Source organism: Exophiala bonariae (assembly GCF_035927105.1).
Source record: "Exophiala bonariae strain CCFEE 5792 chromosome Unknown scaffold_51, whole genome shotgun sequence".
NCBI lineage: Eukaryota > Fungi > Ascomycota > Eurotiomycetes > Chaetothyriales > Herpotrichiellaceae > Exophiala > Exophiala bonariae.
This window is the reverse complement of record NW_027042526.1, coordinates 4,966-18,454: the sequence shown is the minus strand read 5'-3', so window position 1 is coordinate 18,454 and position 13,489 is coordinate 4,966. Positions and strand designations below refer to the sequence as shown.

At 50.5% G+C, this 13,489-nt stretch overlaps 3 protein-coding genes across 3 annotated transcripts; 1 reads left to right on the top strand and 2 right to left on the bottom strand.

Annotated features, from left to right (window-relative positions):
- Positions 1–1,755: 1,755 nt before the first annotated feature.
- Positions 1,756–2,394, bottom strand: LTR84_011276 (uncharacterized protein; the record flags this gene model as incomplete). The annotated part of the gene is made up of 1 exon (XM_064854809.1): positions 1,756–2,394. One exon carries the CDS (start codon positions 2,392–2,394, stop codon positions 1,756–1,758), a length of 639 nt encoding a protein of 212 aa, XP_064700068.1.
- Positions 2,395–9,508: 7,114 nt separating this feature from the next.
- LTR84_011275 (uncharacterized protein) lies at positions 9,509–10,389 on the top strand (the record flags this gene model as incomplete). Its single annotated transcript, XM_064854808.1, has 4 exons — positions 9,509–9,516; positions 9,796–9,811; positions 10,000–10,144; positions 10,196–10,389. 4 exons carry the CDS (start codon positions 9,509–9,511, stop codon positions 10,387–10,389), a joined length of 363 nt encoding a protein of 120 aa, XP_064700067.1.
- A 358-nt stretch (positions 10,390–10,747) lies between these two features.
- LTR84_011274 (uncharacterized protein) lies at positions 10,748–11,198 on the bottom strand (the record flags this gene model as incomplete). The annotated part of the gene is made up of 2 exons (XM_064854807.1): positions 10,748–11,077; positions 11,190–11,198. 2 exons carry the CDS (start codon positions 11,196–11,198, stop codon positions 10,748–10,750), a joined length of 339 nt encoding a protein of 112 aa, XP_064700066.1.
- Positions 11,199–13,489: the final 2,291 nt, after the last annotated feature.

Genomic DNA, 13,489 nt, shown 5'->3' with positions numbered 1-13,489 from the left:
GGAGAAAAGGCAAACCCACCAAGAAACTCTCCCCCGGAATTTTGTTTACGAGTGTTGTTGTGCTGTGAACGACCGGCGGATAACAAGCCAATTGGCGCGTTTGGGTGCACTTGGTCTCTACTCGTATGATCTCAAGACATTCGAGTCGGTTCAACCGGGCAGACCAAAGTGTAACAATGTATGGTGTGTTGCATCGGCGATGATATTCGGGTCGATATGCAGAATCCTTCCATCAATGAATGACACACTTCACCACAAGGACTTCACAGCCGCGGATAGCGAAGCAAGAACCATTAAGGAGAGTTCAAAGCTGGGGGGGAAGGATTAAGCGCCGGTTTATTCTTTCCCTCGTGTCGAACTGAAGATGCGTGTGTGTGCGGACTTAGGGAAAGCCGCAAGTGAATAGTGTTTCGGTGGGTTTCCGAACGTGAGTGACGATCAATAACAAAAACATTATGCAAAGGCGGATGTTCTGCGAGGGTTTTGTTTTGCAGCGTCCCTAGGACCCTCGGAACTCTGTAGCACGGAAAACATCCGTTTGTCGCCGGTGAACGTCTGGAGTGATCGGCGGCCACCATGAGTCGTTGCTGACGACAGTGTGATGCGATGTCGAATCTTGTTCGCTTCCATCACAACATTCATCCGTTGATGCGCATCCGAGGTAGAATGAAACAATTTTTTCGTAGTGATGATGCGGGTGCATTTGGGCTTCGATTGCCGACCAGTGGGATGTGCTGAGAGCAGTTTGTAGAGATCACACTGTGTCTGGACCTAAGCAGTAAGTTGTTCTGTGAACCGGTTCGAAAGCAAAAATGGTCACCGAGGTTCCTCGGCTTTGAGGTTAGGGGAAGTGCTGTATCTGTCTGTGTCGCACTGACACCTAGAACCATGTAAACTTGCATGTGGAAGGATTCCACGCGACAAGATAGGATCAAACAGCGATCCCCCAGCACAAGGAGTACATATGTAAGTACCTCAGGTAGGCATACCCTACCTGCATTGATGTTAGGTACCTCGTACCAGGGTTTTGTAAGTAGGGGTACCTTAATCTGGAGGCGAGTGTCTCACAATCTTGGGGTAAACCATGGATATTTTGGGCAGCCGAGTTAGACATTGGTTTCAGTGTTTGCCATGTCCACCGTCACAAACTTGGAACATTTCCGACCTCGTTTGATCTGCGAGTTTGCTGAAGGGACGGAATTATTCTGGAGGCGCGGTTGGCAAGTGTGAGACGGTGAGAGAGGCTGTGTCAAGAGCTCCGGAGTACAGAGGCTTGGACGGCTTCGGAGGGGACTATGACTCAGTCGGACAGCGAACATTCATAGCGGTCAGCTTTAATGGACCACATGCTTTCCAAGGGCCACAAGCGGTGAAGCTGGAAGGAAGAACAGAAAGCGATCAAGGACTTGGAATGAGTTTTGTTGGTCAATAATTGTTATTGAATAGGAAATTAATGCTAGCTAATAATACGAATTGGGAGTCATATATCGACTCGACCAAAGAACTGCCCAAAATATGAAGCTCTCTCGATGGAGGCTAGGGTATCGTAGACACATGCTCCATGTTCCCATGTCCATTTCAACATTCCTCGTGAGGAATGGATAACAATGCAGTAGTAGACAATGCGCTGAAAACGTTCAAAAATGAGAAGTCGCTGCACTCGCTTGCTGGTAAGACAGACAGACAGATTAAAATTAGATTCCCAGATAGATCTTAGGTCAGGGACCAGCCCTTGCCATAAGCCGGAGTAGACACCTATTGAGGTCCGTTGAGGTGACTCAATCCACGTCGAGTTGAAGTCTGACGACGCTTGATGGTGCTGGGTCTTCTTGAGGAAGATTCACCGTGGCTTGCAAATCGAACGACCTTGCGTTTTGGCTCGGTTGCATGAGCGAAAGCACTGTGTTGAGAAGCCTCCTTCTCCTGAATCTCACGTAGAAGAGCGATTTGCTCCTCAGTGGTGAGCTCCTTTTTGGGAGAGATGCTTGGGATGGTCTCAACTGGTAGAGAGAGGTCGTCGATGGGGCAAAGAAGGTCATCATCTGAGAGGTAGGAGTTTGCCTCGGTACCAAAGGATGATTGACATGATCTGTATGGGCTGGGAAGCCAACTTGAATTGCTGCTGTCACGTCGCATAGCAATAGATGTGCGAGGCGAGGAAGTGCAGGATGTTTGAGAGGTGGTGGTTGAAGTGTTGCTATCAGACCGCACAAGAGGATGAGCAGTCATCCATGAGGATGAAGGTGAGGCGCTCAGGAGTGCGGTATAAGCAGTTGTTTGTGCGTATGAAAAGCCATTGGACATGGAGCTTGTCGAGTCACGAGAATCCGAGCGCGACATGTGCACCGATGTCATAGCCGGTGTAATGTTGGCTGTGGGTGATGAGAAATACATCTTGTTTGTTGTGAAGGGGTTTGAAGTTGGAGGTTGACGATGATGAGGAAACCTCAGGTTGTTATTGTTAACAACCGTACAAATCTGATTGTTGTTCGACGCCAGGGTCTCGCAATGTTTGTTGCAGAGACTGCTTGTGGGTGGTGATGCAATGCTGTGGGTGTGGCGCGGAACGCGAGCGTGTGCCGGCTGAACGCGACTTGTCGATAGTGGGTGATTCAGTGTGGTGACTGTGGTGATGAGTGGTCGGCTTGCCGCGGTGAGTGATGAGATGTAGTGTTGAGAGTGGTTGTTATATGCCTCAAAGGGATACTAGGTATGTTGATGGTATCGAGTGTATATGGATTGGTGGTTGGTAGAGGACTGGGAAGGGCAGGTGCGTGGGTATAGTGAAGTATTAATGTATTGATGCTTGGATCGGAAAATGTACGAGGTACTCGGTACGGATATGGTGGATATTTGCCCCCTTCCCCGTGCTTCTTTTTGATTGAAATCTTATCTGGAGGGGTGGATGGCGAAAATCCGGTGTCTGAGTCGGATGCGACCTCGGTCGGTCCAGGTCGGGCTGGTTTGACTTTGGGAAATGTGGGCTTGCGGGCTTGTGGGCTCCGTCTGTGCTGAGTGGAGCCTGACCCTCTTTGGCATCCACGGTCCTGGTTCCGTCGCCGTGAATAGTCGGGGAGACGAAAGTGGCTGGATGGCGGCGTTGGAAGGGTGGTTTCAAGATTGCGACCCGATCAATGATCAACGCAGGGGTTGAGTGTCAGTATTGATTACGGATATTGGATATTGTTGATGGTGTAGATTGAGGTTGAGAGTTGAGAACTTGAACAGCGGACAGCACAGGACAGGCAGAGATGTTTATGAAAAGCTGGAAAGGGAGGTGAGGCAGCTGGCGAGATCCGGAGGAATGGGCTGTGTGGACAGAGTTGTTGGTTGGTGAAGTGTTGTGTTGGCCTTGGGTTTGTTTTCTAGGCGCAAACGGAATGACTGGTCTACTCGACACGGTGTGGTCACCGCCTGAAGGGAGACAAATGATCGGAATGGTCAAGGCGGGCTGGATCAAGGCTCCTTGGGCGCAAGCCACGGGGGTGCCTCTCGGTGTCTTTTGGTGTGTCTTGACGAGGTGATGGCCTTGACGGGGAGGGTGACAGTGACGGAGTGACGGTCAGCCAGAGCCAGGGTGCCTCCGTAGCAGGGTTAGAAGGCTAAAAGTAGGAGACAGGGGTGACCACTGCAGTCCAGGGTGGTGGACGGCTCCGTCGCGGCGAGGCGGGTGGCTTAGAGAGCCCAAGGTGAGGCCTGTGAAGGTGCGAAAAAGCTGAACCCCACGTTGACTGGGTAGATGTCGGTGACCACACAAACGTCCCACGCGATAGTCTCGGGGCAGATTCGTTGACTCGACTCGACACGACTGGTTGTGATGTGGTTGATGTGATGGTTTTCTTTTGGATGAATTCCAATCCAAACATCCCACGGGATCCTGTTGTCGTAAAAGTATCTCGACAGGACACGCTACCACGGGGGAATATTATTTGATTTTAGCCAGTGATCAGTAACATTTACACCCTCTCCGATGACTACGCAAGCGGACACCTGGAAAGTGAGATTATTTTACCGGATCCGGGAATGAGTCTGCTCTGCGACACACTGGAATTCCCAAATGTAACTCACAAAGACACCAACAAACTTTGGATTTCCCACATGGCTGAACGTCGGCTGCGACCATGGATTGCATGAATTGCATGAATTGCTTTGTCCTCTGCTTTAATCAGCGGGAAGAGTAAGGGTAGCGATTACGCTGACCCATGCCATGTGCGTGTGAATACTGAGTCAGGAAGTATATTGCGATAATAATTGGTGTTTGTTGGCGATTACTTCAGCCCTCCTCGCTCCCAGGTTCCTCAATTGTTCCCCAAGACTTGGAATTGCTAGGTTGGGTAGGCGCCCTTTGGGGCCGAGGGGACCCCCAATGCCACCGCCAGGCTTAATCATTCTTCCCCAGGGCCAATATACCGATACCGAGCACCCTGGCCTCAACCACGTCATTATCATCCGTTCCAAATAACCTGATTTATCACTACATTAATATGTTGGTGCTAGAATCCTGTTTCCCTCTTGTCAGGACCTATGTACCGAGGACGTGATGATGCAAACAGCCCAAGGTAATGGTCATTATTGACTCACTCCCAGAGCATTAGGCATTCTACCAAGAGTTCAATGAATGACTCATGACTTGAGGCGTAGCAAGAAACAGTGATCAATAACAAATGATGCCCAATGCCCCCCCATGTTCCATATCGGCAGGCGTCGGTGTTTGTCGGGCGCCAGAGAATAATAGCCTCGACCCAACCACCAATCAATATTTCTCGTTCGGGGTGCTTCCGTGAGAAACAACAATATTATTGATTTCAGGACACATCCAGTTATCTAACATTCCATCTGTCGACACTTCCCCCGCGTTCGTATGTTTCTGTTTGAGTAAAACTGACAAACTTGAGATGGTCAACTACATTCATCTGGCACCAAAGAAAATCCCTGGAAATTCCTCAAGGACCGAAGAGCTTCCGACCTTGTTCCAGCACAGTCCCGAAATTGAACCGCCATAAGGCCGCCGATATTCTACCAGAGAATGCCCTTCAAGCCAATCAGACCCTCTGGGTAATTGCTACTTGTGTTTCCGGATAAATATGGTTCAGATCGAGGTACCCGATACTTATCCCTTCTGCTTGATCACGTTTTCGGCTCGGTATTCACCCTCTTCACCCCTACTATTTCAAGTTGTCCGAAATCAATCGAGTCGTACTTCGTGTGTCCCAAGCATCGGCCGCCATGTCGACAGCACTACTAACTTCAGCTATGAACTCCGTTGCGAGTATCCTGGTCCAACCCATCTCCCCGTCGCTCTAAAGCTCCCCCACCGGAAGCTTCACTCACTCGCCTGTGGGCTCTGGAGTTCCGAGCGTGAAGCCTACGGTTACCCGCAGAGCTCGAGCATCTTCAGCCCGCTCGTCCAGAGTGACGGGTCATTGACGGGTTCCATTGACCAATCTCGCTTGATCGTGGAGATGCCACACCCTCCAATAGGAACTGACCCATTTCTGACACCGTGTGTAGCGCGATAACCGCGGCAAAGGAAACCCCCTCCAGATCTACCCACCGTAATCCACATCCCGTTTTTCCTGGTGCGAGTCTTTCGGTTTCCAGATACAGTAATGCCCCGGTCGACCACCGTTTCTACCTGCTCCCTGGAGTCCCTCTTCCGTGGAAGCTCAGATTTTTAGGGTTTTCCTTCCACGAGCCCTTCTCCTTCTGTGGGGCTACCACTTGAGACGGAGACGACCAGAGATTGTTCTTTCATTTCGGACCCTCGAACCCGAGGAATACAACGTTTCTGATTCTTGGGGCAAGTTCCATCCTTCCATCTTCCTGTTGTCCAAATTCGTCGTCAACTAGTCAAACCCCCCTGGGCTCGTTGTCCGGGGGAGTTTCTCAAAATCAATCCTGGGACAATTATCCGACATTATTGATTTCTACTTCAGGGGCCTTGCTTGCGTGTTCAGATTGCTCCGCTCACAATCAATCTACCCGGTGGACAGAGGTTGGCCGTAACCCATTCGGTGACTCGGCATCGTCGTTGGTTCAGGCAAGCCGGACGCTGAGTCGATTCATGGCAATCCAAATGGTAGGCCTCGGCAGTAGCACATAATCATCTTTAGCCATTCGTGGCAGTTGATCAACCGCCGAAATATCAAAGCTCCGACGAGCATTGATGTTCTTATTATTACCGAACACCGACTGGTCGCTGCTCGTTCGCTAGCCTGACGGGATTATATCAATTTCATTGGTTGATTCGGTCCCCAATAATGAACCTGGAATATGCTTGCTTGCGAAGAAACCATCTTTGATTACTGTTGCATCGTTTGCCAACCTCGCAAAGTCAGCGAGGTAACGTATACACAGGAAGATCAGGCTGACATTGTGGTGGCAAAAGAACAACAATTATCATGCCTGGGTTTGGTATGCAGGCTTACAGATGATATGCATGACTGCATGATTCGGTTCCACGACCTATGGCGATTTACTTTTGCTAGGGCTGCATTGGCCATGTTCTTGTCCAGCCGCCCTTGGCTGGTCCTACACTCGCTGGATTATAATAGAAGACGTCTGTCCTACTACCACTCCGAGCGCTACCGTCGCTTGGTCTGCGACCATGCTGGCGTAATACGTAGTTGTCGCGGAAAGCCTGGAGCCTGCGGCGGCATATCCCCAAGCTTGACGGGCCATGAGCTTACGTAGGTCTGCACGACGTGAATCATCAGATCTTGATTCTTGACACTTTGGTCGTGATGCTTTGTCCGTCGAGAGGCGGCCTACGAGGTGAACACTGAACACCCGCCGGCGGTCGACCGCGGCAAACCACTGATTGGAGCTTCGACGACACGGTTCAGATTGCTCAGTCCTCTGCCAACATTTCAGGGTCCTCCGAACATCCCGTTCCCAGCGTATCCGTCCTTCGCAGTTCTACTACGAGATATGCGCCACAGAAATGCACTCACGGCATCAATCCAAGAACACCAGCGAACTACCCGGGATGAGTCGTGCGCATCTTCTCATTCTTCAGGATCGAGTGGATGAACGGGATACGTGCGAGCAAATGAGCGTTCATCTACATTATCGTTTATTGAGTACTAGATGTGCACTACGAAAACGTTCCCGTGCGCTTGGTGTTTCCCTGTCCCCGGATTTTCCCATATTGGTGTGTGTGGAATTTCTGGAGTGCATGGACAAGAAAAAACATTTACGCAGACCTCGTATAGCAAGCAGAGAGAATGAACCCTCTCTGCCCCACAGAACGCATCTCGGAGCGCAATTCGCAATCTTCTGGGATGCGTACCTCGTACTGGTCAAAGTGCAAGAGCTCTTGAATCTGGTGTGCTTCGTATTCTATCCAGCGCTTCCAAGGCACACTTCAAAGCCAAACGTTAACCTCGGAAATGGGCCTGGAGGGGTTTTCGGCAGGAGCACTTGAGAAAGCGGACGCTCCCCGCAACAAGACCCTTCTTTACCGCGTAAACGAGAGTGCAGTCTCCCGAAACATACCCACTGCCGAGAGCGAAAGTCGCATGGCTAATTACTTAGGTCTTTGGTCTTGATCCGGAAATCCGAAAGCATCACTTCTGGACTTCTAGTGGTGAAGTCAGCTGAATGCGGACCGCCCAAAGTGATGCCCAACTCCCACACGCTTTGAGATCAGCTGCGCAACGGCAGATGTCCTGTCTCAATTTTTGATGCCAGTTGGAATTGTTTGTTGCCTGCCTAGCAGGTGTTTTGGGCCGACCATGCCTTCCTTTGCCAGCACAGAGATCATGTGCTGCTTCCAAAAGTTCCTGAGGCAGATGACTCAGCCTCCATTTTGCCTGGAATGTTGCCGTGGTCTACTCGTAAGGTATGCCCGATGGCACGTGATATGCTTCTAAAGTGAGGCAACGTGGGGGTTTGTGTGACCGGGCCATGACCTTGTCGATGCAAAGATGCAACATGTGATGGCTTTGCTTCCAGGTCATCCGCGCAAAGGGTTCCCGTGCTCGTTATCGCTCAGATGGAAGAATGATCATTCAAGTTTGGTACTGCCAAACACCAGCAGAGACCTCGCAGGCACGTGATGCAGCCTGGTTTGATCATGTGACTTCTCAATCTAGAAAGTTAGCCGTGGATGGCGAGTGCTGGAGGATGCGAGATTCAACATCATCTCGTCCCTTGTGTCGTGGAGCTCACAGGGGCAAATGCATGATGCAACTCCAGGTCGTTCAGTGCGATCTGATATCCCCAAGAGGTAAGGTCGGTAGTACACCTCTCCTGCCTCAGCAACTCAAGCGTGCAAAGCCAGCTGCTTAACCCTGCCTCTGATGTCTCATGCCCCTGTTTACTGCAAGCCTGGTGTCTTTTTATCGGTGTTCTCGGAGTGCGGTAAGTATGCCTGGCCAGCTTGTGGCCATACTTTACATCGTACAGAAAAATTGTTCGCACGCCTGAGGTCAATTGTTTCCAGCACCGTCTGATCTAAGCGAAGAGGTAACAGTGTGGCGAGCAATGCAGGATTATTCTGGCTTTGCTAATGCGCCTAAGAGCTCGATAAGCCAGTCAATCTCTGGCGCTGGGGAGCCCTCCTAGGGCTATTTATCTTTTGGATGGAGATTTCTACAGTGGATACCTTTTACTTGTGGAGGACAAGACTAGGCTGACATCTGTTCCAGTTTAAATCAGACATAGAATAAGTCACTATCATTCGAGATATCTCAATGAAAAGAGCGTGCTTATCATGAACTGCGTTACACAACCCAAATCAGGTAAACGGCATTTACGCAGAACGAAACTTGAACTGCTGTGGCTGGATTATTGTGCTCTCCCGTCTGACGAGACGTGGGCATATGAAAGCTACTCTGATTCTTGTTGATATATCGTCATCGATGTTGGTTTTGGTTCAACTTATTCCAACGTATTCCAATGCCATGTATGTGGCCACATGGACATACTCTCTGAACCCCAACTCATCACAGTGAAGGACGTTCACCTCCACTTCATATGTGAGTATAAGATAACAAAACTTGATTCTCAATGATAGTATTTGTGGAGTTCCCACATTCTTTTACTACACAAGTCGGACGAGGCAAAAGAGGAGCCCAATCTTCAGTATCATCCTCCCTTTAGGTAGGTACCTGTGTAAACTGTTTTGACATCATATTACTGGGTTGAATGCCAGTTTTGAACTGCTTAAGATCAATGAGGTGGGCAAGCACCTACCTGGCGTGCCTACCTACTTAGGTACCTGGCGCACACCAATGCCAAGTTACGTACAGGCAGAGCAGGAAGGCACGAATGGCTGAGGAGGTGCAAGAGCAGGTTAACCACCGCGCACCTACCTTCTCCCAAGGTTGGCTCAATCTTTTCTCTTCTACTTCTTGTTAATCTTCTTCTCCACTTTCACTTTTCCTTCTCAAACCAACATAACAAGAGCAGCGGCAGCACAGCACACCGCTCTCACTGCCTCCCCCCTACCAACCCTACTGCCTCAACCTCCATCACAACCACCAATACCACCACTACCGCCATCATGCCCAGGTAAGACTGTCAGTCCTCTGCTATACATGTTCTTGACTTCAAGCAGCCACAAGCGGAGCAGCAGTAACAACCACAGCCACAACCATAACCATGACAATCGCAACAACAGCCGCAACAGCAGTTAGTTTTCTTTGCTCTCAAGATCTCGTCAAGATATTGACGTATAGGTCAGACAAGAGGCAGCGCAACACCAGCACCGTTAGCAGCTACCAGCAGCAGCAGCATCTGGATAGCGTCTTGGGTCGGCTTCTACATGCTGACATCGAAAAAGTGATCCAGTGGGGCAATTTTCTCAGTTTGTTTCTCCCAGCTCTCTTTGCTATACAAACTTGTATATTAACGAGCAATAGCTAGAGGTCGCCTAGACAAAAGAATCTTCAAATTCGAGCGGAACCATGAAGAAGACATCCTGGCCGCTTCCACCATGATCGAACGGCGCAGGTTGCAGGAAGAAGAAGAAAAGCTGCTGCTGCTGCTGCCCAGGAGCAGAAGCTGCAACAAACAACGAAGTTGCAGCACAAGTTAAAGGAGGAGCAACTTATGGCTCAGATTTTGGGCGAGATAGTCACTGAGCGTGTAGAAGAAGCAACGAAGGCAGGAGATGCGCTGCTTGAGGCCACGAAGCAAGGTTTGAAATATTGACACATTCTTCTTCATCACGACTAACAGTATCCTACAGCAGATCAGCAGCAACTTGCAGTTGCAGTAGCAGCATATGAGGGCAGCAAAGCAGAAGCAGACAGGTTCAAGGCAAGGGCAGCAGAACAGGAGAAGGTGGTGGCCGGTCTGACTGCTGAAATTGAAGCATTGAATTCTCCACAAATGCCCCTGCCTGATGCCCTGAAAGTGGTCAAGAAGCAGCGGAAAGACTAGTTTTAGTCTTGCACGGTGTTTTCTCTTTCTTCTACATAAGTAATAACTACTCAACGGACTGTGTTTACTCAGTCTTAGATTCTGCTGCTGGAGGCCGCTGTCATTGTTGAAATCAATCTCTTACACCAGCTGTTCTTGAAACCATAAATAACCAGCTATTAGCTCAAAAGTCAAGATGGAAGGCCAGCCAGTGGTGTCAGAGCGATTATCCTTAATCTTCGGCCAGCATGACGAAGGGTCTGGAAAGCTTCGTGCGAACCTCACTCTGCTAGGACCCCAATACTAGTGGTTGACACTATTTCCGGAGGCCGGGCGGTAAAACAGTAGGTGTGAGCAGCCGAGGAGCATTGAAGACCCATCAGCCATTTATTGTCAGGGAGGCGTTGGGAATAGCAGCAGCATTGGGAATAGTGGTGGCGTTAGCAGCAGCAGCAGCAGCAGTAGAGTTGAGCGCATCAGCCCAGGTGACGGTCTCGCGCAGAGCAACAGCGCTCTCCCTGAACGGTGTCTGAAGCACCGCATTGACGACAGCGGAGCCGACGACAAAGCCCACGAAGTGTACGGGGACGGCCGAGCGACGCGGCGAAGGACGGCAGGAAAAGACGGCCTGGGCGAGGCCAGGGATGGCATGCTGGCACATGGTGTACCGTAGGACCAGACGGGCGGGAAGACGACCTCGAAGAACGCCCTGAGCGTCTTGCTCTGCGCAGATGCTGTCCGGGCACAATCAGCCTCGCGTCCGTCCGTGGGCCGAGACAGAGCTTGATGATGAGACCGGCGGAGACGAGGTAGATGTGAACCCAGGACATGCCGGAAAGGGGGTTCGAGGGGGTTTCCGTCGCTGTTCGCTCCAAGCGCGACTGGAGTTCCTCGAGGTCCAGGCCCAGTCGGCGAGGAGGTCGTGGGTAGTTAAGAGCGGCGGGCGTGGAAGGCGGCTTGTCGGCTGCTGTGGCGGCCACCTCGTCTTGGACGGCGGGATGGTTTTGTTTAGACTCGAGTTCGTAGGCCGGGTGGCTTGGGAGTGCTGGATGTGGCTTGTGATTCGAGTGTCTGGGGTTGGATAGCAGAGGGCTTTGGCGGCGGCGGTCGCCAATTAGTTTTCACCATCTCGATACGTCAAGGCACGGCGCGAGGAGTGTCAAAGGCCTGGAGAGCGGTGAGTGCCGCGAGGGTTGTTGGTCGTGGGGCATGGAAACGCAATGGTGGCGCAACCGAGAGTCATGCGTGATGACATCGGGACTGGCTTTCAAAATCCGCGTTGAAAGCACTTCATAAGTCGATGTAGTCAGAACAAGAGGACATTCGAGACACAAGAGAGGATCGATTTGGAAGTACTTGTAGCAGAACGCTCTTGGGTGCAAGTCCTGCTTCCTTCTCGAATATTCTCAATGTCCATGAGGGCTCCAGGAAGTCTCGTCTTAGCCAGTCAGTCACAAGTGGAGCCGAATACTAACAACCTAGACATTCTTCGAAATCTCTTACTTCACACAGGGCAGAGGCAGCCTCGCCATTCCTCATAGGCCTATTGGCAAGACGAACCACCAGAGACATGTGGGTAATATTCATCAAAGCTGCTCCACGTCACCCCACACTCATGAAGATCAAGTTTCCACCGATTTAGTCGCACTCAGAGAGTGAAATGATTGGGGTCACATGATGGCTTTTGATATCATGGTTTGTGGTGGAAAGGTTGTCGATCACAGCACAGGGCAGAATTTGTTTGCCAAGCCGAGGCTCCGGACGAGAGAAGAACCCTCGATGGCTGCTCAGAAAAGCTTACCTCGATTCTCAGACACCTCCCTGCATCCAATGTGGTGGTGGCCTTGGGATGACACGGGTCGTGGCGGTTTCACCAAGGGGAAATGATGTTGAGCGTTCAAGCTCAGGCCCATTTTTCTAACAGAGTCGGGAGTTGCCACATTGATGCCCTGTGTGTTGAAAAAGAGCGCGGTATTTTGCCTTTGATTGAGACTCATTTTAAGCAAGGCGTACTTCAAAGGACCGTAGCACAACGTCGCGTCGTGTCGAACTTGGGTACCAAGCTGTGGAAAGTCGTACCTTTAGGCACGTGTGAGCACTGACCATGGCACCACGTTGGCCTTGATGCAGAACTATCGCTCAAGTCTTTTGGTAGACGGTAGATGCGAAAAGGGCCATTAAGCAAGATTCAATGCTGGCGAGGCACATATCGATCGACGACTTACCCAGGTGATGTTAATTTATGATATCAATGGAACTGAGGCCATAGCGCAATGCCAAGACATTGTATCGAAGAACAAGACTCGGTGTACTCGCCTATGTGACGGCTTTGGTAGAATGTGTCTGGTTCTCTATTCCATGGCTAGTCTATCGGCGGTCTCAAGGGTTGACATACCTGCATCAACTCTACTACCAATCGCATGCGTCAAGAATGCTACTTTGAACACGAGCAGCATCTCACTCTTGACTGCAACATCTGCCATGCAATCGACGTGGAATGCTGGAAATAGCTTCATCAATTTGAATTGAGTCAGATTGTGGACACAATCTCCATTTTAGAGCTTCTCAAGCAGGCGACTTGGTTCGGGAGTAGGTCAAGCCGAAGCACTCGTGGAAAATACACGTGGAAACAGATCAATCAACGGATGAGGTCAGGGGCAGTGAGAAATGTTCCGACAACGGTGGCCTTGATCCTGGTTACGTAGCTGGATAGCTTCCCTGTGAGTTTGATAGTGGAGTGATAGCTGCAAGAAGGAGGCTGGGAGCGGAGCTATAACAGCCACACATTGATCACATCCTTGGAGATGGGGATTCACAACAGCGTTTGGCAGATAGACACGGTGAGGGAATTGATCTCCTCTGGTCGAATGCGGTATCCGTATTGACGAGGAATAACAAGTCGTTCCTTGCAGCAGTGGAGGACATGCAAGGACATGGTACAATGTACGGGGTAGACCAGAAGCGTCGGAGCAGTTCTGAAATGTTCGATGGAAGTCGCTTGGGTGACAGGACTCGGGATCGTATGGCACGTTGACCATTTGGCCCATGATGTGAAATGTGGGTGCAGAATTTGGTTGCACTGGCAGCTCTAGTGGTGAAACAAGATCGTTTTGTTGGGACT